The sequence below is a fragment of the Aspergillus melleus genome (assembly GCF_016097325.1).
Source record: "Aspergillus melleus strain CBS 546.65 chromosome Unknown contig1, whole genome shotgun sequence".
In the NCBI taxonomy this organism is placed as follows: domain Eukaryota; kingdom Fungi; phylum Ascomycota; class Eurotiomycetes; order Eurotiales; family Aspergillaceae; genus Aspergillus; species Aspergillus melleus.
In genome coordinates, this window is record NW_025763370.1 from 5,140,626 (window position 1) to 5,165,156 (window position 24,531).

Genomic DNA, 24,531 nt, shown 5'->3' on the forward strand with positions numbered 1-24,531 from the left:
TGGAGCCCTAGGAGATTGACACCAATAACTTCGCCAGTCGCCAGGCTCGCCACGAGAGTTGAAGTTCTGAACATTGGCCTTGCCCCACGCCCGCACCAATGGATGGAGGGGAATTGCAGAGAGGTTACGGTCTGACCCACCGGGGAGGTTGGACTGGGACTTGGAGCAGAGGGTTTGGCTCCATAATGGAGGAAAAAGCAATTAAACTGATGGCTGAGGAGTACGTAGTCGGTGCAACTTGCCTCGATTCCCCCGGCTGGCCAGTTGGTTTTTCGTGTTGAATGTTGAATGTTGAATCTGAATATTGAATCACTGGACTGCTGAGATTTCAGAGACATCTACTCCGTACTCCGTAAGAGGACACAGACCGACAGACAAAGAAGAAAAAAGACGGAAGTGTATGTAATGTATGGTACATGTACCGTACGCAGGCCTGGAGCGCAATTTCCCCGAGTAAAGTTAGCGTATGTAAGGCACGCGTACAACCAGCATACAGCGTCACCGAGACCTCATTTTATCGATCTATTGATTCTCCACACCCTTTTCGCCCCTCCTCGTCTCCACTCGCTCAGGCCAGACGCCCAGCACTCGAAACTCCCCGTCAGAATCACTGGTAGTGTTTCAAGTCCGACGCTCGCCATGGGGAAATGTGGTACTAAGAATAATTTAAAAATAATTAAAACCGTTTTAGTGTACCAGAGACGACTGGAATTGGGATTGAGTCCTGGGAGGGGTCTGTTGTACGCAGTCAGTACACCGTAGGAGGTATGGATTCTATTCAGTTCCGGTTCCATTCGACGTTGGGATTTGTTTTGGGGGTCATCCCTGCTTCCACCTTACTGCAACTGGACTCACTGGACAGTGGACTCTACTTGTAGGCGGTCGCGCCCGGTACGGTAAAGCGCCGTAAGCCCGGTCGACTAAGACGGGGCCCTCCAACGAACGACATATCTGACCTGGACCACGATCTCCGGTCTTCTCGCTGCCCCCCCTTTCACTCTACCAAATAATATTTCTCATAATAATAGATATTCGTCCAGAAACCAACCTACCCTTACCCTACTTCCGTGCCGCGTTCGCAACCTTATCCTTCTGACCAAATCGCCTGTCCCTCCCCAGCACCTAAACTACCCGAACGGATTTTTCCATTTTCTTTTTATTCTTTTTTTTTTTTTAAATTAAAAAAAAAGAGAAGAGAAAAAAAGGGAAAATATACGTACCTCGTTTCCATCCATCCATCCTCCCTTCTTGATTCTCTCTTCCCTCCCCTCCCTCCACTTCATGCTCTTCATTGTTGCTTGATTCTTGTTGTGTCTTAATTTTTTTTGTTCGCTTCTTTTCTTTTTCCCTCCCAGCCAACTATTATCTCACTCGTTAACTATCTTTTCGTTTTGATTCTTTTCTTATCCGCTTGGACTCTCGGTCTCAATTCTTTCTACTTCCCCGTCACCCTCCACCTTTCCCCGTGGCCTCCGCGCAGTTTAGCCAAAGCAGCCTTTTACGGCCGCGCCCTTTCGATTTCCAACGCTTCTTATCAGACCAAGCTCGCACAATCAAGAAAATGAGTTCCGAAGGAGAAAAGGCCAGAACCTCCGGCGAGGTCTCTCGCCCGGAGCCCGCTTTGCCCACCGTGAACCCGGCCGCTGAGAAGTCGGAGCCTCCCAAGCCTACCTTCCACCCTGCGGTCTACGTGAGGTATGTAGCTGGCAGATCTCTGACCCTCTTTGCTATCGGAGATCCGTATTAACTTGGTGTCAGTGTCTGGATCGCCCTGAGTTCCAGCGTTATCTTGTTCAACAAGAAGATTCTTGATAACAAGGAAGCTCCATTCCGTAAGTGCAACTTTTTCCGTTTTCAATTGAATCACGACGATGAACTAACCATCTTCTCGCCCAGGCTTTCGTATGACCTCCCACCCTCGAGTAATCGAATTATACCCAGATCTGACCGTCTTCTAGCTATCTTCCTTACAACATGGCATCTGGCGTTCGCCACCCTGATGACCCAAATCCTTGCCCGCACAACCAACCTGCTCGATGGCCGGAAGACCGTGAAGATGACTGGCCGGGTTTACCTGCGCGCCATCGTCCCTATCGGTCTTTTCTTCAGTCTGAGTTTGATCTGCGGTAATGTCACCTACTTGTATCTGAGCGTTGCTTTCATTCAGATGCTCAAGGTATGCTTGCTCCCCATCGAACTTCGGTCATGTTCCTTGCTCATCGTGATACCTAGGCTACCACTCCGGTTGCCGTGCTTCTGGCTACGTGGGGCATGGGAATGGCTCCTGTGAACTTCAAGGTGCTCTCGAACGTCGCCGCCATCGTCATTGGTGTCGTCATTGCGTCGTTCGGTGAGGTCAAGTTCGTCCTGATCGGTTTCCTTTTCCAGCTGGGTGGTATCGTTTTCGAGGCGACCCGTCTGGTCATGGTCCAGCGCCTGCTCAGCTCCGCCGAATACAAGATGGATCCTCTTGTGTCTCTGTACTACTTCGCTCCGGTCTGCGCTGTCATGAACGGTCTTACCGCGCTTTTCATTGAGGTTCCCAACATGACGATGAACCACATCTACGGCGTTGGTGTCTCGACTCTCCTTCTCAACGCTGTCATTGCTTTCCTGCTCAACGTCTCCGTCGTCTTCTTGGTACGTGTCGCCGCGCTGCTTGCTTTTTGGACCCGAACTAACTTGCTACAGATTGGCAAGACTTCTTCCTTGGTGATGACCCTCTGCGGTGTCTTGAAGGATATCCTGCTGGTTGCCGCTTCCATGGCCATCTGGCACACCCCCGTCACCGGCACCCAGTTCTTCGGTTACTCCATCGCTCTTGGAGGTCTCGTCTACTACAAGCTCGGCGGCGACAAAATCAAGGACTACACTGGCCAGGCCAACCGTGCCTGGGCTGAGTATGGTGCCAACCACCCCGCGCAGCGCAAGTCGATCATCATCGGCGCTGTCGTCCTGATCCTGTTCCTCTTCATCGGCTCTATGGGTCCCAGCTACGCTCCTGAGTCTATGGACCGTATGAAGGGCATGCTTGGGGGCGCCACCACCGGAAACGCGTAAAGCGTTCACACTTGAAACGCTCTCGAGTCCGCAGTCCGCATTGCCAAGACCCTTCTGCCTGGCCTTCCGACACATAGGCATGATCTAGTGGATGGGATGCTCCTTACCCACCGTTAAGGTCGGAGGTAGCAAGACTGGACGCGCAATGCTTTTACCAGCAAATTCCGACATTATTATTATTTTTTTTTTCACTTCATATTTGGGCCTTTTTTATAAAGCTTTTCGACGGCCACCCTACTGCCTTTTTAAATTAAACGATAATGTCCCTCAGTTGAGGTAGTCCAAGGGAACGAACGGGCTACATGCAGGAAATGCAGCCTGTGCCAGATGGGTCTCCCTTGAATACCATCTCATGGATTGATATGACTGCGATCTCAATCTCGAGGTCAATTCTCCCTTTCCTTGTTTACGCTGTCATCCACGGGCATTTGTCCCTTGAATTACTTGCGATTTGGCTCGACGAATCTTTGTCATGTTGAATTACCATGTGCTTTTTCTGGTGTTGAAAACGGCGACCTGTCGTTCTTCTGTCTCATTTTTCCTTTCTTCCCTTCTCTCTGTTAATATACTTTTGCTATCTTGTTCAGCTGCACGAAATAGAATTGACATCTAAGTTTGCCAAGTCCCCGATCTTGAGTAGTAATCCGTGCTCCGATTGCCTCAGGTGTCTCCCGACGCTTTGAGACTAGACCCGGTGGATCTCGTTTACGGGCCAATAAAATGCTAGTGGAACTGCGAGAGCTGGATCTGCCCGCGAATAGGAGATGTCAGTGGCGTTTCGGGGGACCGACGCGCGGACGAGGCTTGCAGAATGCGCCAATCGTGATCTGAGCGGATCTCCACTTCCAGCTGGTTGCCCGGCACCATCGACCAATAATGCAAACAACTTTTAACATATTAATTTATGATTTGCACGAATCCTTGCAGGCCGGGCTGGGCGCTGTATGGTAAGCTAAACGACTTTCTCCGCATGGATGTCTCGCACCGCAGTCGCGCCTCCATCTTTCCTTCTTCTCTTTCTTTCAACTTTAAGCCCGTCATCCCGTGGCCGTTACCTACTTTTCCTCTTCTTCCTTCCTCTGTTCTCATCTTCTCTTTCTCTCCCTTCTTATACTTGGTCATCTCTTCCTCCCATCCTAGTCCATCCATCATCCGTCCTTCTCTTCTCATCATTTGCTTTCCCTTCCTTCCTTCTGGCACCTGCGCAGCCTCGTCGCGCTGATCTCACCCTCTTATTGCGACCTTGTCCCATTCACGCGACCTGGGACTCTGTTATCTTCTGAATAGGTTCTTGTATCTTCTCACTTCTAGCTCACTGGACGTAACAGATCGGACAATTTCTTTCCTAATCTCACCTTCGACATCTCATCTATATCCTCCATTGAACCATCACGATGTGCCCGATGCTTCTTAACAGCTTCTCCGACGGGCCTGCCATGGTCATCTCCCCTACCCAACAACACGCCTTTGTTCAATACCCTCGCCATCTTGACTCGGCGCCTGGCACGAATTCGAGCTCCTTTTTCGCGAATGGCTTCACTTCTCATACCTCCCCCTCGGCAGTGAACCCGTCAGTAAACAAGCTGGCCACGCCCGGTCCGGTTGCTGGAAAGCCCTCCCGCAAGAGATCGCGCGATGAAGCCGCTTTTGAGGAAGCTATGAATGCCCCGATTGCCCCTGTGCAAGCCGCACCCGCTCCTCCCCCGAAGGAGGAAGAACCCATCTACGGAGAAGGCATGGTTCTTCTCAACCCGCGTACAGGGGTGGCCTTGTCCGCGGAAAGCCAGACTGGCACTTGGTACGAAGAGGTTTCCGAGACCGCCGCTACGGCGCCTACTGCTCAGGCGGCCGGCTCATCCGGCCTGGCTGGCCGCAAGTCGCAGCGCCTTGACCCTGCCGCCCCTAATTACGACGATATTGCACTTTCATCGATGCAGCGCCTGCAAGATGCGTCTGGCGATGATAATCGCCGCCACCTCAATGCCTCCAGCGGCTCAAATCCATTTACCTCCGGCGAGCCATTGGTCGACGACGCCACTCGCCTATTGGGCATCAGCTGGCAGCGCATTGGCATGGACGACAACGATATGGCTGCTGCGGTGCGGGGCTGGAAGAAATACATCGACCGACAGTTTTCTAGCCACCTTTCCGACTGCGAAATCCTCATGAAGAACCGAGCCCTCAACGCCTACCTCGTCACTGCACGCCCGGTGACACCCTTCGGGCTTGCGGCCTCTCCTGCTTTCTATCTCTTCAACGATGACCTTACCCAAGGTCAGCTCGTGAGCTCTAGCTGGGAGAACACGGTGCAGAACCTTCGATCCACCCCTATCGTCTTCGAAGGTGCCCAGGTCTTGAATGCCTCGTCTCGCCCCATGACCCAGGGCCAAGGCAACGTGCTGGGGTCCAATCCTGCCGACGCAGGACTCCCTCTACTGCAAACCCTCAGTGCTCAGCCAGTCGGTGGTGGGTGCGCCGAATTGAACAATGGCGTGGGGCTGGGTACGGGGATGGAGATTGATGCGTAAACGAGAGAATCAAAAGTTTGCTTATTCAACTAACGAAACCTGAAAACGACAAGGAACGCCATGTCCCGGACCGTCCTACCACGACGCATTTCAAAAACCGACACTATTCTATATCGCGTTCACGTCTAACCGCAATATATCGACAGAAACGATCGCAGTTGTCGCCCCGTTTTCCGTCGTCGATTCGCTCAATTTCGGTATTCGCTCGCCGTTCGTAATTCATCGAGATTCTGATGTTTGTGATAATTTTTTCTTTCTTTTTCTTCTACATCGTTTTATCTCGACTCTTCTTGGTGCTCTCTATATTACTATTATTATTGTAACCGGGCTTTTCGTTTTTGGTATATTGGGGGTATTTACGGGGCAAATGGTGTTCAATACCTGCAGGGTCTTGGGATTTCCTTGCACTACTTCTTTCTTTGCTTATATGTTCTGTCTTTTATTCGTCATATGTTGATATCGTCGATCCGTCTTACGCGAAAGATAAGAAAGAAAGAAAAGAACAGAAAAGAAACTATGGAAACAGAAAGAATATATTAAGATTGGATTTGAGTTTTGCCTTGCGATTTGGTAGGAATAAAGGTATCATGTAGTGTAATTGGGATGGGATGCAAATCTAGTTATTTGAGCCACGAATAAGTTTATCTCGACATCCTCTCTATTCTATTGCCCTACTAGTAGTTTGAGAGTAAGAGGCAAGATGTCTTTCACCATAGGCATTTTAAGGTGCCTAAGGCACGTTCCGTCGGCAACGCCCCGGGAGCCCGCTGTTCTTTCCTTCCTACTTTCCCACATTCAACAACGAATATTCAATCACTTCGACCAACATATTCTATCAAATTGGATATGACAATTGTCGTATCCAAGAAAAGCCAGAAGGCAAACAATGAACTGTTCCTCAGCAGGTATGTTCGACTAGCGTGGCTCTTTTCTCGCGGCTAAGTAGCATTCTGCTCTCCATCAACAGACTGATCCCAAATCCCCCGATATGCCTTTACCCTCCGACCTCAGCTAAGCCTTCGATTCCGTGGGCAAAGTAAAGCGCTTCGTTGTTGTTATCGTCGCCCGTCTCTTCTTCGCTGGACTCCGCTGCACCACCCACTTTGCTGAATTTAGCTCGCGCCATTCTGCCATTTCCTGCTCTGCTATAGGGATATCATAGCTGGATTCTCACCAGGAGCTCGTTGACAGCATGGGTTAATGTATCTGCAGTCTGTCCGATGACTTACGCCTCTTCTCCCGAGATCCTAGATGATTTGGCTTAAAGAAAGGTCTAGACTTGCCCTGATGGATGGATGCAGACCGCCATCCAATGGGACTGAAAGCCCAGCCTGTTCCGCAGTAGATTGGGTCATGAGACAGTCTGCAGAAGCCTTTTTTTCAGCTGCGATTGGATTAAGGTCTTTATGATTAGCGGATACGGTCTCTCCATCTGCCTCTTAGCGTACTGCAACTCAGTGCGCCGTTCCAACTGGCAACTCAGGTTCTCCAGCACTCAGCGGATGCATCAGCCAGTACAGGTGCTAATGATAATACTGCTGGTCGGACCGTCCAAGAAGTCTGTCCTGAGACTGCGACTCCGGTTGAAAAAGGCCCAGGGGATAATTTCAATTGGATGGATGCGTATCTTCACGAGGAGTTGTCTTGACCGACGGTGTCTATGGAAGATGATGTGGATGTGCAATATGATTTTTTCTTGGACGTGCCTTTGTCATACCATATTCATTTGAGCTCTTCTTTCTCTAGTTACATATGAGGCAGATTGAATGTATGGATGGTTAGTTATAGCCCACATTTCTAGTCAACTGTATCGCTCTCGGAGTTTACCTTGCCTGCATCAAGGTAAGGCATATCATATCTCATGCATGCCAACTCTCTCTCTCCGAAAGATCTAACATAATAAACGCAATGCAATGCACCTTTTCGTCGTTTTTAACGGGAGATAAAAGTCCAATGGGTAAATAGCAGTGATGGAAGTGCATGTGCAGTGTCTGATGCATGCAGAAGAGATATGCAAGTACCTGATTTTCTTTCCTTTTGAGTTTCTTCGATTGATTTGAGATAAGGATATTCCTTTCGTGGAGATGAGTGGTTTGTTATTAATTAATCTTCTATACTATCTATCTAACTGTCTGTTCTCTGCTCTCTCTATTTTTTCCCTTCCGCTTGGAGTAGGAGAGAGAGAGAGAGCTCAGTTTAGCTATTTATTGTATATGATGATCTTGATCCAAATACTAGGAAGAGATACCTAGTCATTCACTCCGGGCAGAATGTTCAAGTACTAACACGTGTAATACTTTCTAAAAAGGTATACTCGCCCATATGTAAGAGTGCATATCCATCGTTAGCCCAACCTACCAGATGAAGCAGGCCCATCACCACCGGTGGCACCACCAGCACCATCCGCCGCAGGCCTGATATCCATATCCTTACCCCTATCCTTCGTCCCACCCCCGTCAACAGGGGTAATAACATCCTCCTCGACCGGCGAGGTCCCAGACGCAGATCTAGACGTAGAAGTAGGAGAAGACGAATAAGAAGACCCCGATCCATCGTCCGTAACCGATACCTCCGTCACGCGAGGCCGAGGACATTTCTTATCATCTCCGCTCCCAGGGCCCGAGTCTTTCTCGTCGGGTCGTTCTATGCCGCAGTCGCAGTGGATATGCTCTTCGTCCGGCGGTGGGAGGGCGGAGCGTTTGGTGAGGAACAGGGTGTCGATTTGTTCGAGTGTTAGGCCGGCGGTTTCGGGGTAGAAAAAATAGATTGTCTATTTTATTGTTAGAATTTTGTTAGTGTGAGTTGGTTGAGCCGGGGGGTTGGGTTGAGCGGGTGTGTGGATGTAGATGTGGGTTAGGTAGGGGTCTGGTATGGGAGATTGTATATGGATGGCAGGTGTGGATGGGAATATTGCAACTTGCACTTGCAAGGAAGGCAAGGCTTACCGGAATGAAGAGGAAATTGAAACACATGAAAATCAGATACCCCTTCCAGGCCAAGTCCTCGATCAAGGTGGGAGAGATCATTGAGATGAAGAAATTCCATAGCCAGTTGGCGGCGATACTAATGGCTGTTCTGTTTGGTTTTTCATTCTCAGCTTCGTTTCCCTTTTCCTCTTTAATTGCGTCGATGTGCATTGGTAAGATGGACGAAAGAGAGATGGAAAGGAAGGGGGAGGGACCACTCGTTGGTATGTGAGCCAGTGAAGTAAAAAAGTAGAACGTACCCTTTAGCGCGAACATGCAGGGGCAGCAGCTCCGGGCCATACACCCAAGGGATGCAGTTCAGCGAGGCACCAAATGTTAGCAAGAACAGGAAAAAGAATGCCACCGACGCCGAAGCGGTTTCTGTCTCGACGGCCGTCCCTACGAGAAGCCAAATCGGGTCAGTAAAGATACAGAAAAGGACTCGAGGGATGGATTTGTTCCGAAGGCAGGGTTCCCGGAACATGCTCACATACCTTGGAAGGAAAGAAGAATGGAGATCATCATCATGCAGAGGAAGAGGCCGAATGAGCCCCAGAGCATGGGTTTCCGACGGCCGAGCCGATCGACGAAAAAGGTTGGGTAGAATGCGCCTAGTGGTGGAAATCAGTCAGTCAGTGTTTATCGGGATGATTTGTTGGGGGTTTTTGATCAATTCTTACCAAGACTGAACATGAATTGGATCACGCCGCCCATGAGGAGACTGGTTTTCTTGTCGAGGCCGATGTTGGTCTCGAAGATGGAGGTCACGTAGGACTGGATTTCGTGTTGGTCAACTCGGGGCAGTTCAGAGAGCGTGGGATGCACTTACTACTATCATGTTGACACCACACATCTGGTTCATGAACTGCAAGCCAAAAGCCAGTAAGACGCGTCGACCGGTCCGCAGCTCATCTTTCTTGAACAGCTGACTCCATTTGTATTCACCCCGTAAGGCATCGAGCTCAATGGCTCGCTGAATGCCCTCCGACTCCTTAATAACTTTGGGGTCATCCGGAAGACAATCATAAAAGTCACACAGGACCTGAAAGCCCTGGGCAACGTTCCCCCTGCGATAGAGCCAGCGCGGGTTCTCAGGAAGTCTAATCTTGTCAGTATTACCTAGAATTGGCAGACCAACCTCCCACGCAGCATAGTAAAGACTCACCCCACAACCATCCCGGCAATAAAAATAACCAGTACCCCCTGGCAGGCGATGGGAAGTCGCCAGCTCATGGGTCCGTCGACATAGCTCATTCCGTAGTCAAACCAATAAGAAAGCACGATGCCGACGCCCACACATAAGGGTTGGCTGCAAACGTACATTCCTCGCCTGCGCGCTTCGCAGAGTTCAGATTGGTAAACCGGCGTGACGGTAGTCATGGTGCCCACCCCAATGCCAGTGACAAAGCGGGCGACGAGCAGCTGCGCGGTGGTGAAGGAGCTCGCTTGCAAGACGGCTCCAATCTGCGGGTGGACCAAATGATATGATTAGTTTGGAACACTTTGTGCCTCGTTGGTCTGCGTAGGGTAAAAGGTAGTGGAGAGGCTGGTGGAAAGGGAACTTAGTACCAAAACCCACGCCGTCGACTGCCACATTGTCCAGCGGAACCCGAGCCGATCGCTCGTTAGGAAGGCGAGGATTGCCCCTGCACTGCATCCGATGTTGTAGATGGATACGATGAATCCCACGAATACCGCGCCGGGGTGATGCACTATATCGAGGAAGTCTTCATTGCCAACGATCCCCGAGAAGACGCCTTGATTGTAGCCTGTAGGCGGAGACGGTATTTCATTAGCGATCTATGTAGTCTTGCGTCAATCACTTGTTGGATACTATCACTGACCATAGACTGTAAATGAAACCTGACAGGTGATGAGGATGGCAATGCGAAGGCTAAGACCTCGACCGTAGAGGTTTAGGTGTGACATGTTCAGGGAACAAGTCTTCGCAACGTGTTTGGATAGGCAGAACTCCAAAGACCAAGATGCTTCTTTATCCAGAATGGTATGGCCAGGAAGGTGAACAGGGCCATGAGCGAGAGGGTGCCAGGGAAGTTATAGGACTCTGTCTCGCCACAAGGAGCAAGAAGATCATGGGGTTGAAATGATGCAGTGCGCGAGTACGTACGCATACTGGACATCATATTCAAGGGAAGCTAGTAGCTATGAAATGTAGGCATGGTGTATGTCTGCCTGTCTACCTACCTAAAGATAGCTCCGTCAAGTGGTTGGTGGCGCTAGAGATCCTGGGGAATTCTTAAGCCCTGCAAATACTATTGGAGGCTGGTGTCACCCCTTCTACTCCATCAGGGATACCAATGACCAGGACTGGTGGATTGAACAAGCTCTTATCGAGTAATGGGGGGAGGAAAGCTCCCCACACCAGCTGCTGAAACATACCATAATGTCATCGACAAGAAAAGGGACCACGGGCCTTGGTTGAGATAACGAGTCATCCGACTTTCTGATTGACTGGTGCTGCCCTACCAGGCTTCCGTACATTCCTCGTTATCGAGTTTACTTCACACAAGTTTGTCGCCTGAGCCACCCCGAACCCTAATTTCTAGAAACATCATGACGTCAAAGTTGATATGATTCATCGGGATTGACGTCGAGGTTGAAAGTCAAGAAGGCCGGTAGGGCAGGAGACGTGGCATACCGGAAGCTCGATCCATGAGCCATGCCCTCATCGTAGAAATATCTATCGGCTGCTGAATATTTCGATCCATAGTTGACCCCTTGCAGGTCTCGGCATTTGACCAAACGGTTTGCCAGCTTGCTGTCCAGTGGGAAATAGAATCCAAGGAACTGGTGGTGGCAGTGAAAAGATTCGGGGTCGATCTTCATATCAATAACTTGGATTCTGAGGAGCAAAGGCCGTGAGTGATCTTATACTTATGCTGACATGGAAGACGCGGTATTAAGTGTGTACTCTTCGGCCTATTTCTTTGTTTCATCTTTCTGATCTCGCAGCAGTTCGACCTAGTGGCGACTATAGAAGTTAGAAAATAACTGCGTTGTACGCTTTGACAACTGGGCGAAAATATACATGAAGAAGATGATATATGTACTAGCCCAAGTAATCCCAATTTGGTCCATTCTCCAGGTTCTTGTTTCAGGCAGTTTTGTCACAGAATTATTTTTCTTTCGAGAGTAAGCACATCGACCCTGTTGCTCAAACACAGGGACGTGATGGAGCTGCAGAAGTGTAGGTACTTGAATTATTGAAGCAGGCAGATTGGCCAGGTCCGTCACATGTGCACTAAACTACATTGGGACTATGAACGACCTCCCTATGGTTCTAGTTGTAAGATATCTTATAATCTTGGTGATTAGCACCCCGATAGCATCACAGAAGTCCACAAGTTAAAACCAAATAAGCCGTTAAGAATTCCGCCACTCGACCCATGGAGCAGGGATCGACAAGATAGATGCCTATGATTGTTCAATAGTCCAATACCGTGATGCTTGAGATTACTGAACAAGGTGAGACAAAAGGACAGGTGAAGCCCCCACATGCCATGGAAACAAGATTTCCCATTTATTCTATTTTCTTCTCTCTTGCTAATCACTATCATAGTCACTCCCCTCGTCATAGTAATCGCCGTAGTGTCCGGAGAATGCAGCGTCCAGGCCATCATCCTGGTCATCCTCATCCTCATCGTAATCATCATCCGGCTCTTCCTCGTTCTCTTCGCCCTTTGCGTCGGGATCTGGACCCAAAACCGTTTCATTGGTTTCACCGGTGGCGGCAGGAGTAGGCAGGTTGGCACTGGCCGAATCGCCGGCCGGAGATGGAGGAGAGCCAGCAGGCTTGATCTGCGAAGGAGTTGCGATTCTTGCCCGCCTCGAGGCCGCCTCTGGTTCGATACTGGCACTGCGTCGTGATGATACACTCTGGCTTCGGCTCGCGCTTTCCGCTTTTGCCTTGGCAGCGTCCTCGGCGCCTTCCTCGCCGAACAACGACTCGAGAAGACGGTAATTGATTTTCTTACTGAATCCCCTTCGCTCCAACATCCGACGAGTCGCCTCTGCCGGCGTTGACGCACGAGTGCTTCGTCCGTCCCCATCTTCACCTTCACCCTCTAGATAGGTAACGTCTCCTAGTCGACCCTTACGGCGCTTGCGAGGTTTGTGCATCCCGGGACGCGAATCTGATTCCTCCAAGGCTCTTTTCAAGGCCTTGGCCTGCTGCGTTCGTAGATAGTCCTTGTTCTCGTGCACCCAGATTCGCTCTTTGATCTCAACTTCCACGGGTGACAAGAGACAGTTTGCGACCTCTGGATCCGACTCGAACTCCGCCTCGTCGATCTCCGCGCTCTCGGAAATATTTTTGATCGTCTGCTGGCCTGATTTTGCTGCGTACACCTGGTTCTCTGTCATGTTGGAGCCCTTGGCTAACAATGCGGTCATCTCATCCTCGAGAGCCTCCTCCGAAGCGAGTTGATCGGGTGTCGGCTGGGGAAGCTCTGGTTTGCGGGAGCCTTTACGACGGCCAGAGCTAACCGGAGTAGAGTCGCGGTCGGCTTCCGACGCATCTTCACTGATGGTGGATACGGTCGACGGCCGTCGGTGGTGATCGCCCTCCATTAGAGCCGGATCAATAGGGATGCTAGGGATGGCAAAGCCATCCGCATCGACGCGATTCGGTTGGCGCGTGCCGGCGGCATCCTGGGTTTCGCCTTCAATCTCGGCCGCAGTCTCGGCGGCCTTTCTTTTGAAACTCCGGGAAGGTTTCCTTCCCTCGCGTGCTCGAGTGAAAGAGGGTGGATCGTGAGCATTCTCCAGCTGGACAGAACGGAATTGATCGACAGTCAACTCTCCGCTCTCCGTCGAGCTGAATTCATTGAGACGTTGGCTGATGGTGATTTCCGTGACTTTGACCACGTAGACAACCTCGCGAACAGTTCGGCGGAAATTGTTCATGCGTGCTGCAAGAATAAGAGCTGCACCACAGATACCGGCAGGACGACGACCAGTAGTCATCCAATCACGGTTCATGCGCTGAACAATCCGGACGGCTTCGCTAGCCACTTGCATGGTGGCATTGCCAAACTCCAATTGTTTGGCAAACCGGTAGATCAAGCTCTCAGGGTCAATGGGGTTCATTAGGAACACGTTACCACCGAGACGCAATTCATCCAACAAGGACTTGTACGTTCGACCGAGCTTGAATACGTTGATCATGAGAACGTCAGCAAAATCGATGAGCATGATGGTGTTACCATCCTGTCGACGACAGGCGATGTACAAGCAGACCGCCGCGACCGTTTTCGTGCGACGACCTTGAATGAAGTTCAGGCCCACGGCAAGTTTGAAGACCTGACCGGCAGCCTTCATCGCACTTTCAGGTATCATCAGTGCACGTGACAGTTGACTGATATAACGATTGCCATTCTGCTCCGTGATTTCTCGACTTTCCATGCCACTCCCGCCTTGGAAGCCCGGGCCGAAACTGCGGACATGGGATTGATCTTCACCCACAAAGGTACCCTGAACGACGGCAGCACCCGAAGAGGTTTCTCCAAAGGTGACCTCGGAGACGATGTTTGCTTCGCTGATGACAGTACCGCACCCGGAACAGACCTTTTGTCCGTCATCCTCGACAATGTGAGGCGCGGGACAGCCGGGGTTAGGGCAGGTCGACGTCTTGGGATGAGTGGTTGGTCTCGCCGGCTGAGGACGGGCAATGGACTGAGGACGTTTGATAGCAGTGCCACCACCCGGTGGTTTGAGACTCGCCAGCCGACCTACAGGAGTTGCTCGGGGATTATTCCGAGGAGGAATTGGAGGGCGCATGCCGGGCCTGGGGACTGACATGGTGTATGTTCCCGACGGGGAACCGTTCAGGTAAGAAAATAGAAACCGAATAAGATATATAATGTTTCACAATGGAGAACGAAGTGAGAATGAAGGTAGAGTCGAAATCAGTTCATATCAAAAAAGTCATCATTGATTACTAGGCACAATGGGATGGTCCAATGAGAGGGACTTAGGGGAAAAAAAAAGAAGAAAAGCTCAGAGAAAAGACCCTCCTGGAGTACTATTGTCGGCAGATGATAGCACTCTACTTGTCTGATTGAGAACCAGCTCTTAAGGGACGATGTCGAAGTAAGATGGATTAGAGGGCTGAGCAGAAGACAAATGTAGATTAACCGAGTAGAAGGAAGAAAGATGAAGTTGAGAGAGAAGAGGGAAGAAGTCGGCGGGGAACGTAAAATCCAAAAAAGACGACGGTCGCGTCTGGTGGTCCAACGGGCGCGTCACGTGTCACCGCCTAATGACCCGGAAGAATGGTTGACTCTCCCGAGTGGAGGACAGGGATCGATTCCCGTCGGTCGCTTCTCATCTTTGTTTCCTTTCGGGCATCTCCCATTTTCCATCTTCCCCAGACGGACCAACGAACAGTTGGAGTACGGATCTGATAGCAGCAGATTATTCTGCCAAAATCATACCTGATGCATTATCAAATGTCCTACTGATCCACCTAATGTTGCTGAACTCAGACTTCGAGTCCCTTCCGAGGACGTTGCCACACCGTAAACTTATCGATCGAAGCCGATAAACATGTCAAAGAACAAAATGATTCATTGCTCATAATACGGGTTAGAAATAAATTCAGGTGGAAAACTTTAGATGGATTTGGTTGATTGTGTGGTACATCTGGTTTGTGGACGAGGTTGAGCCATTTTCGCGTTTTTTGCGCCCTTTTCGCGTTTTTTTCGCCTCATCATCTGGAAGGCTCCAGTAGCCACTCCTATATATTAAAGCCCTCGTCCATCAGGGTCCCATCTAATAATTCATAAAAATTTCTTTCACTTATATTGTCATTCGAACGATATAATCTTAGCCCTGTTTGAGAGGCTTTCAGGACAAGACTGACATTGCCTCCGAGATTGCCTTCCGCTGCTAAGTCCTTTCTCTTAACGCTTTCACATACTCATGAACCTTTATAAGAGCCAGACGCCCCGTTCCTGCCTTTCGTGGCATTGAAAGCAAGTTAGGTCCTTCGACAGCTCGGCAACTGGACAAAGTTCCTGCATTCTTGAATCATGCAGTCGCCGTTGCCGAAGAATGCTGTCCCCACAGCCCAGGACACGACAACGCTTAGAAGCGTTTTCTTCGTCAGTAATATCCACTGCTCGTCATGCGTCGCCTACATCACGGAGATCTTTTCTGAGATCGCAGGCGTTCGGAGCGTCGACGTTTCCATCCTGACGTCCCAAGTCTGTGTTGTGCATACCACTGAGACGACCCCTTCAAACCTCGCCACGGTCTTGATCCAGGCGGCGTTTGAGGTCCACCACGTCACTACGGAGGATGAGAGAGGTATGACGGTGTCGGATTTTGATACAACCTCGTCCCTTCCTCGAGACACCATGCTTTTCACAACCCAGCAGGACAACCATTCGAAAGGGGAGCCACAGAATCGACACATCGCAAACTGTGACGCGTGTCGAAAGGAGGAGCTGAAACGTGGTTCAGTCATCAGCTCGTGTGTGTCTAAGGTTGCGTCATTCCAGGCGGTCGAAGCTTCCAGGTTCAAAGCCCGCGTGAGCATCGGCGGGATGAGTTGTGCGTCATGCGTTAATACTATCACCAACGAGCTCAACCAGCTGGATTTCGTCGAGGATGTGGTAGTCAACTTGTTGACCAATAGCGCAACGCTGGTTTACCATGGGCCCCAGAAGAACTCGGGAAAACTGGTGGATCAGATCGAAGATATGGGGTTCGAGGCTACTCTTGATGAGGTGGAAAGATTGAGCGATTCATCAACTTCTGAGAAGACTCCTATGTACACGGCTGAGATTGCCATAGGTGGCATGACTTGCGGTTCATGCTCCGGCGCGGTGACTCGGGGTCTTGAGGAGTTGCCTTTCGTCAAAGAGGTTTCGGTGAATCTGTTATCGCATAGCGGAAAGGTCGAGTTCGAGGGCCAGGATAACGTCGACTTGATCGTGGAAAAGATTGAGGATCTGGGATATGACGCTTCCATTACTAGTGTGCACCCCCAGGCTTCGAATCCCAAAAAGGATGAGGTCGTCAGTCGAACAGTTTCCATCCATGTGGATGGTATGTTCTGCCACCACTGCCCTGAGAAGGTCCTTGGATCCTTGAAAGGCATGCCAGGCATAGAAACCGACGACGCGCTTTCAGTCAAAAACCCCGTCCTTCGAGTCACCTACAAGCCATGCCCTCCCACGCTTACCATCCGAAGTATTATCGATGTCCTCAACAAAGCACACCACGCTTTTACCGCCTCTGTCTACCACCCTCCTAGCATCGAAGACCGTTCAAGAGCGATGCAGTTGCACGAAAGGCGGCGGCTACTATCTCGTCTACTTTTCGTTCTCATTGTCGCCATCCCGACATTTTTGATCGGCATCGTGTTCATGAGTCTAGTCTCCACCGACAATCATGTTCGAAAGTATTTGGAAGGATCGATCTGGGCAGGAAATGTCTCCCGTATCGAATGGGCGCTCTTCATCATGACTACACCGGTCATGTTTTATGGAACGGATATCTTCCACGTTCGTGCGGTGAAGGAAATATACTCTCTTTGGCGACCTGGTAGTCGAGTGCCGATTCTCCGGAGATTCTATCGATTTGGGAGCATGAATCTTCTCATTTCCGCCGGCACAATGGTGGCTTACGTATCGTCGCTCGCCGTTCTCATCATCGACGCCGTCGTCGCTAAGCCATCCGACAACACACATAGCATGACCTATTTTGATTCGGTCGTTTTCCTAACCCTCTTCATCCTCGCTGGTCGGTTTATCGAGGCGTACAGCAAAGCTAAGACCGGAGACGCCGTTGCCTCTCTTGGGAAATTGAAACCGTCCGATGCCTTGTTGGTCGTCAGCAGCGATAATTCGGGAGACGACATCCAACGAACCGGCCTTGACTTGCTTGAACTCGGCGACATGGTCAGCATACCTCACGGGTCTTCACCCCCAGCAGATGGAATTATTGTGGACGATGGCTCCTATCAATTCGATGAAAGCTCCTTGACGGGAGAATCGAAGCCGGTCAAAAAGTCAAGCGGTGATCCAGTATACACCGGCTCTGTCAACGTTGGTCAGCCCGTGAAGATCAAGGTAACTGCCCTTGGCAGTGCATCAATGCTTGACCAGATTATTTCCGTCGTGCGCGAAGGTCAAAGTAGACGTGCACCCTTAGAACGGGTCGCGGATATGCTCACCTCGCATTTTGTGCCCATCATCACCCTCATCGCCATCTCGACCTTTGTGATTTGGCTGTCCTTGGGTTTGTCGGGTGTTCTTCCGACAGACTACTTGGATGTGGCACATGGTGGCTGGGTCTTCTGGAGTCTGGAATTTGCGATTGCGGTCTTTGTGGTAGCCTGTCCTTGCGGACTTGCACTGGCGGCTCCCACGGCGCTTTTCGTTGGCGGCGGACTGGCTGCCAGACAGGGAATTCTTGTCAAGGGCGGAGGCGAAGCATTTCAAGAAGCCAGCCACCTTGACGCTATTGTTTTCGACAAAACCGGCACTCTCACAGAGGGAGGTAGTCTAGCGGTGTCTGATCATGAGGTGCTTCTCACTGACTCTGAACATTTGGAAGTCGCCTGGACTCTGGCTCAAAAGCTCGAAGAAAGTAGCACTCACCCAATTGCTCGGGCAATAACAGATTTCTGTCGTCAACGATGTTCTATCACCATCCTCAGCTCCGATATCGAGGAAAAGCCTGGAATGGGATTGAGAGGCACTTTCAGCGTGCAAAAAGACAGCGTTACTACGGTTAAATATGAAGCAGCAATCGGCAACCAGCGTCTGCTGCAGAGTATGTCGCCTCAATACGATGATGACCATTTGAACAGTCTCCTGTCTAAATACCAAACGTCTGGAAAGTCCACTGCGATCTTATCAATGCGCCAGATTTCAGACTCAACCTCTGAACATATCCAACCTGCCATCGTCTTTGGGATCTCCGACACCATCCGCCACGACACGGTGCAAGTGATCTCGAAGCTCCAGAAGCGCAAAGTCAATGTCTTCATGTGCACCGGTGATAACCAGATCACCGCCTACGCCGTCGCCGACATGATCGGCATCCCACGGTCCAACGTCAAAGCAAACGTCACTCCAGCCGGAAAAGGCGAGTTCGTCCGCCAAGTACAAGACGGGCTCGTCCTATCCGGGTCTCCTCGCAGCGACTCCGAAGCTGAAAGTCAACGGAACGAGAACGAGAGCAGAAATGTCCGGCAGTCGCGCTCCATCGTCGCCTTTGTCGGTGACGGCGTCAACGACTCGCCCGCCCTCGCCGCCGCAGACGTCAGCATCGCTATGGCCTCGGGCTCCGACGTCGCCATGAACTCCGCCAGCTTCATCCTGTTGAACTCGGAGCTGGACACTATTCTCCAGCTGGTAGTGCTCAGTCGTCGCGTCTTCACTCGTGTGAAGATGAACTTCTGCTGGGCCGTCGTATATAATATGAGTCTTGTCCCTATCGCCGCCGGCGTTCTGTATCCTATTGTGAACGGACACACGATGCACATGGGTCCCGACGGCGGATCCTTTATGGTGAATACTCACTGGCGACTGAGTCCAGTGTGGGCGGCTTTGGCTATGGCCTTGAGCAGTATCTCCGTTGTTCTTAGTAGTCTTGCGTTGGGCATTCAGTGGCGGAAGATTGGGAAGTGGTTCTCATTCGGTTTGGGTAGTAAGTGATTTGGGATACTACCATCTACTGATACTATTCTCATTTATCTTGCTATCTCTTTATATGATAGCTCTTGCTTGTTGCTGGGTTTATGATTTATTTTAGCATGACGTTGCTTGATTCCCCCTGCTGGTATTTAGGGTCGTATTATCTACGGTATTGGGTGGGCGAATATATAACTTTCAGGTGCCATTTTTCTCTCTTCTGTTGTGCTTCTGTTTTCCATTTGAGATGACTCGTGTCACAGTAACACTTATCATCTTAATTATTATTTCCACATCCTACGTAAATATCCTGTGGCTTACCGTAATCAAGCACGAAACCACCTACTGGGCGCGGAACGCAGAATGCGGATTAGGATGTCCTGTCCACCCAACCGTAAGATAGACGCATCCCTACGGTTGCGAACTTGGTCAGAATCACGCCATCACTTCAACTAAACAAACCAAGAAACTTGGTTGTCTTGCAGTTCGGGGACATGCAGGCTGAGAGGAGGGGCTTGTGGGGCAGCTGAGATTGGAATCTTTTCGCCACAGGATTGATTATCTAGGGCTTTTTCCTTTTTGGGTCCCGCAGCACTACCATACACCAGGGAGATAGGACACAGCTACGGGAGCCCGAAGAACCGGAAAAGCTATTACTTCATATATTATTGAGATCGTTCAATCTAGAAGCCAAGGCCTGTATCGCAATAGTTGATGTGTATCTATTTTGAAAGGACCACGTCAGCTTTCATGCAAGATGAACGCGAGATGGACATGGGTGATGGACATGGGTTCCAACCTCCACTTTTGTGTACTGCATTAGCCAATGTAACACTTACCAGGGTGTCAGGAAAAACCTGTCAAAGAGGTCTTCCTTCAAGAAAGTATTTAAATTCCCCATACGGGGAGCAAAGATGAAATCCTTCCTCGATCAATTTCAACTCTACCCTAGATATCGGTATAATCCACATCATGGCATCAGCTCACCCCGAAGGAGAAGTCTATTTCCGACGCTCAAACCTCGCATTCGGAAATACCTGGACAGCGGAGCGCCCCGAGCACTTCTACACCCACTGCTTAATCGAATGGGTGTCTAACGAGCCCATGGGTCGGAACTCCGGCAGCGCCCCAAACCACGCAACTAATCCACGGTCGACATATCTCCGCCAGAAAGGACCCGGTTTGTTCTATAATGTCTGGTTTGGCTTCTGGACTCATCTTCCTGTGAGCCTTGGGGAGCGGAATAGGATTCGGCGTGTCGTGCAGATTCCACTCGAAACCAATGTGGCGAGGTTTAAGGATCGGGATAATGGGGCTGCGCAGACGGTGAGTTATGTCGCAGCAATGCTAGCTTGGAAGCATGATTGTATTTGATATGTGTATCTGGAGGCTAATACTGGATGACGCTTCAGGTCTGGGTGCATCCTTGCCCATTGCCAAATGACGAGGAGAAGTGGCTGTGGATTGATGTAAGCTGTTTCGCCTAACTAAAACGTTGGACACAAGCTGACATGTGATTATAGCTGATTGCTCCCATTCGAGCCATCTATCTCCCCCTTTCGCAACGTGCGGATGAGGAATTCCCCCATCTCTGTACATACGTACAGGTGAATTTCTACCAGCAAGGGCGTCGAGATGTGTGGCGTCTGCCTGGCAACAGATTTGCCGCTCACCAATTCACCCCTCAAGGCGGAGTAGGATTCCTTAATAACCATACCATGGGGGTCAACGTTCCAGGTAGTCTACAACCATATTCCCGTTTATACCAATGTAAATGTGGACTGACACTCGACGAAACAGAATGCATCAAACTCCTCGCCCTCCCACCCAAACTCCGCACCACCAACATCTGGCAGGAAAAGCTCATCGTGATCGGCAGCTATAACATGTTGAGCGGCACAAACCCACTGCTGAGTCAACTGCGAACCTTCGACTTCATCGACTTCATCAACGCCAATTTCGCAGTCGATGTCATCTGGAAGCCTGTGCCGCCTCAGAACTCGTTTATTCGTGACCTCATCGGCACTGTCATCGCAGCTGGCTTGGGCTGCGTGCCTGGTGTCGGCCCCCTGTTGTCGGCGGGCTTTTCGGTAGCGTGGCAGGCCGTCACGGATCCGGATGGGTTCAGAGACTGGGCGAATAATGGAGGCTGGGCGTTGACGGTGATTGAGACTGTTATTGGTAGTGCGGACTCTATGCGTGGATACGTCCATCCTAGATGGCAAGGTAGTTATGATGTTAATCCTCGGGCTATTGAAGGAAGTTCTGGAGCAGAAGAAGACCGGGAGAAAGCATCTCAGGGAGCCGAACTTGGAGTCGAGGGTGGAGGCGAGAGGGAGAAGGACAAGGAAGAGACTGAGGATTTGGAGAATGTCGGGCCCTCGGAGCTTCTTCTGCATGGACTTCGGATCATGGCGTTCTCGGCGAGAAGTTCGAGGTCACGCCAAGATGGTCCGCTCCACACACCTATTCTTCTTCGTGCTGTTGAGGCTGGGACATTGAGTATTCCCGAAGCACTTGCCGTGGAACGCGGGCTCGAAGCAGTACCGGAGAATGACCCCGAGGAACCTGACGATCCGGAAGGAAGGGAGCTTGAGCAACAGGAAGCAGAGGATCATAGTTGAATGGAAACTAGAGTCTAGTTTTCCTAGTGAGCATGGGATACATGACTACCGCTTTATCTCCGTCCCCCATCTTTGTGACATTCAAAAACTACCTAGGCATCGCAAACCACGTAGCACATATCCGAAGCTCCATTATCTTAGTCCCCAAATCCAATAACCTCAGATACTTACACAGTACAGAAATTATGTTGGCGGATTGGTGCCTGGAGTTGGTTCAAGACAAGTTTGAGCCCGTGGTGGGAAATACTTCATGCACAATCGTCCTCGCTGTCAGCCCCCACTGGCAAGTCCTCTGCCGGCTCAAACTGGGTGAATAAATCCAACATTATCGCTTTTCTGTTGCTGTTACTGCCAATGATGGGCATCCAGTTACACTCTTTGACCTCTCTGGCATGATGATCCTCCACCATCGGAATGACCTTTCCCGTTTGTATGTTTTCGAAATTGAAGGACATCAGGCGCTCCTCTCTATACTCTCCCAGTCTCACAAAAGGCCCCCCCACGATGCTCATCCGATCGTCAAGTCTATACTTGCGGAGACCGCAGGCACGGATCACCGTCGACACGAGCAGGCAGGTCTTCCAAGTATCGTAGTCCACAAAGTCCAGAATCCGGTCGTACAGTTCCGGCGGCAGAATACCTGTCGACGTCCGCACTGTGCGACGATTCGTGGCGACTTCAAAAAAGTTGACTAGAGCCGCCAGTCCGGGGAAATGGCTCCGTAGTCTTCGGGTTGTCCCAGTGCAGTTCGAATTCATAATGACTTGATCAGGCCGATACTGGGGTTTCATCCCAGGTTTCAGCTCGGGTCGGTTGCGCGGATGGGTGCTTAAACAATACTCTGCACGCATAGGTGAGAGATCAACGGGGTAGGTGATTCTAACAAACGGTTCCACGGTGTCGCCGAACGTGACTTCCGCAAAGGCCGCTTCGAAGAGCGATAGCACGACGATCTGAAAGTTGGCGCGCCCCTGCTCGATACCCCAGTTAGCCGCCTTGTTGATAGCCTCGCCGTCAACCACCAGTGTAAGGCTGACAACCACGTTTCCGAGCCAGTACATCGTGTCTGTGGGCGATGCCCCTGGTGGCTCGCCCGGTCGATGTGACATAGAGCCAAACTCCAGCAACGGAGCTTTACTGCCCGCCCACTTTTCATCAAGCCATCCCGGTAACCTGCCCACGTGTTCTATATTGCAGATCCACCCCGGGCAACTTCGAGGATTACACTCCCGAGGAGGGAAAGAATGGTATTCGACCTGGCCAGAGGCAATCGACACAAGAGCAAAAGCCAGTTCGCGAAAAGGAAATGATCCCGGGCTCCACTCCCTCCCAAATCGGATGATATCGCGTTGATATTCAATAAGGGTTCTAGCCAGGATCTGTGTAAGGAACGCGTTCCGCGCCTCCGTGATGTTCGTCTTCGGGGCTACGACGCGAAAGTCGTGTTGGACTTTCCAATTCGGCTCTGACAACTCCAAGGCCAACGAGCTGATGTGCTCTTCCGGACACAGTTCGGAGGAGATCGTTTGCCTGTGCCGGTATATGCTTTTTTTGATGGCGCGAAGCCAGAGATTGTCCTGACGCGGGATATTCGACAGTTTCCAGTGTATGCAAAAGTTCATGGTAAAAACTTCATGGTCGAGATTGATGGTGTAAATGTACTCGGCCCAGTCAGGCAGCCGCGGGAACTCAGTAGGAAGTGTCACGAAACTGCGAAATCGCGAATAGTTGGGTTCCAACCCTTGGTGAATCTCGTAAACATCCTTTTCGAGGGCACTTTCTTTGGCCGCATGCTTGTCTCGCATTGATCGTAGCCAACCTGTCAGGTCAATGGTAAACTTCCGGTATGGCCCTGATCATTTTCTTGCGACTTACTTTGGTATTCATCCGGTTTTTCAGGAATGCTGCCGACAATTTGGGCACCGAGACCCTCAAAGTAGCCGTCGTACTGGTGATAGCGAATATAGTAACGCCCATGGAATCTCACTATTTCAAGGCCACTTGTTCCCATGGCGATCAGGCTGAAGAATATCGATGCTCCTTAACAGCTCACGTTAATGGAAAGACAAAGTTGTGGCACGAAAGACAGAGAAGAGATATAGTGAACTCGGGTGTTGTTGTTCCCGGCGGCCGAAAGCTGCCTAGTTAGGCAGTGAGTGGTTGCCTGATTGTTCCATGATTCGACCTGATCAAGTGATTTCTGCTCCTGAGAGCTACAGAACATTCCCCGCTCGGGAGGAAATGATACTTGTTTGTCAATATTATCCGGGAAGGGCCCACTGGGTAAAGACGCCATCTTGCTAGCGCTTCATAGTGTGTGAATGCCATCGGTAGCGCGCACGGGGCGGATTTTGGCTTCCCCGCTCGATACAGCAGCTCTCGGAGTTATCAAGGTACAGTAGTAGAAAATAATCTGCGAACTCAATAGGGAAGGATGGGACATGTTTTGTTAGACTGCCTGTCTACTGTACGGCCTAAAACCTCGAGCCCCTTGAACGCGTGAGAGAACGGGACATGAGAAGCCTAGTGCTACATTTCTGCGCGCCTATGTTGAAGCTTCTACTCGATGAGGTGTTTGACTTCTTTATTACACAATAAGGGATGGAATCTATGAAGTTTTGATGACTTCCTTGACACCCGGTGAGAGACAAGGATTCCTAGCTTGCACCATGTCATCTAGGTTTTT

The 24,531-nt window shown here is 50.6% G+C and overlaps 7 protein-coding genes across 7 annotated transcripts; 4 read left to right on the forward strand and 3 right to left on the reverse strand.

The window, feature by feature from the left end:
* Positions 1-1,561: 1,561 nt before the first annotated feature.
* Positions 1,562-3,060, forward strand: glfB (UDP-galactofuranose transporter; the record flags this gene model as incomplete). The annotated part of the gene is made up of 6 exons (XM_046083490.1): positions 1,562-1,695; positions 1,759-1,832; positions 1,897-1,902; positions 1,959-2,176; positions 2,233-2,640; positions 2,692-3,060. The coding sequence occupies 6 exons, from the start codon at positions 1,562-1,564 to the stop codon at positions 3,058-3,060; spliced, it is 1,209 nt and encodes a 402-aa protein (XP_045939447.1).
* A 1,023-nt stretch (positions 3,061-4,083) lies between these two features.
* LDX57_001847 (uncharacterized protein) lies at positions 4,084-6,295 on the forward strand. Its single transcript, XM_046083491.1, has one exon. It carries the CDS (start codon positions 4,455-4,457, stop codon positions 5,586-5,588), a length of 1,134 nt encoding a protein of 377 aa, XP_045939448.1. The 5' UTR covers positions 4,084-4,454; the 3' UTR covers positions 5,589-6,295.
* A 1,637-nt stretch (positions 6,296-7,932) lies between these two features.
* On the reverse strand, positions 7,933-10,483 carry LDX57_001848 (sugar transporter-like protein; the record flags this gene model as incomplete). Its single annotated transcript, XM_046083492.1, has 9 exons — positions 7,933-8,358; positions 8,534-8,663; positions 8,815-8,953; positions 9,049-9,165; positions 9,235-9,328; positions 9,384-9,654; positions 9,720-10,018; positions 10,124-10,323; positions 10,399-10,483. 9 exons carry the CDS (start codon positions 10,481-10,483, stop codon positions 7,933-7,935), a joined length of 1,761 nt encoding a protein of 586 aa, XP_045939449.1.
* A 1,635-nt stretch (positions 10,484-12,118) lies between these two features.
* On the reverse strand, positions 12,119-14,374 carry BRF1 (transcription factor TFIIIB subunit BRF1; the record flags this gene model as incomplete). Its single annotated transcript, XM_046083493.1, has 1 exon — positions 12,119-14,374. The coding sequence occupies one exon, from the start codon at positions 14,372-14,374 to the stop codon at positions 12,119-12,121; it is 2,256 nt and encodes a 751-aa protein (XP_045939450.1).
* Positions 14,375-15,667: 1,293 nt separating this feature from the next.
* Positions 15,668-19,428, forward strand: LDX57_001850 (putative copper resistance-associated P-type ATPase). The gene has a single exon (XM_046083494.1). The coding sequence runs from the start codon at positions 15,886-15,888 to the stop codon at positions 19,243-19,245; it is 3,360 nt and encodes a 1,119-aa protein (XP_045939451.1). The 5' UTR covers positions 15,668-15,885; the 3' UTR covers positions 19,246-19,428.
* Positions 19,429-20,193: 765 nt separating this feature from the next.
* LDX57_001851 (uncharacterized protein) lies at positions 20,194-21,845 on the forward strand (the record flags this gene model as incomplete). The annotated part of the gene is made up of 4 exons (XM_046083495.1): positions 20,194-20,547; positions 20,634-20,690; positions 20,745-20,958; positions 21,022-21,845. 4 exons carry the CDS (start codon positions 20,194-20,196, stop codon positions 21,843-21,845), a joined length of 1,449 nt encoding a protein of 482 aa, XP_045939452.1.
* Positions 21,846-22,093: 248 nt separating this feature from the next.
* LDX57_001852 (uncharacterized protein) lies at positions 22,094-23,856 on the reverse strand (the record flags this gene model as incomplete). Its single annotated transcript, XM_046083496.1, has 2 exons — positions 22,094-23,664; positions 23,721-23,856. 2 exons carry the CDS (start codon positions 23,854-23,856, stop codon positions 22,094-22,096), a joined length of 1,707 nt encoding a protein of 568 aa, XP_045939453.1.
* Between the last annotated feature and the right edge of the window lie 675 nt (positions 23,857-24,531).

What these genes read in the sequence shown, in the direction of transcription:
- LDX57_001850 (XM_046083494.1), top strand. Translation starts at nt 15,886, where the DNA reads ATGACGGTGTCGGATTTTGATACAACCTCGTCCCTTCCTCGAGACACC.
- LDX57_001847 (XM_046083491.1), top strand. Translation starts at nt 4,455, where the DNA reads ATGTGCCCGATGCTTCTTAACAGCTTCTCCGACGGGCCTGCCATGGTC.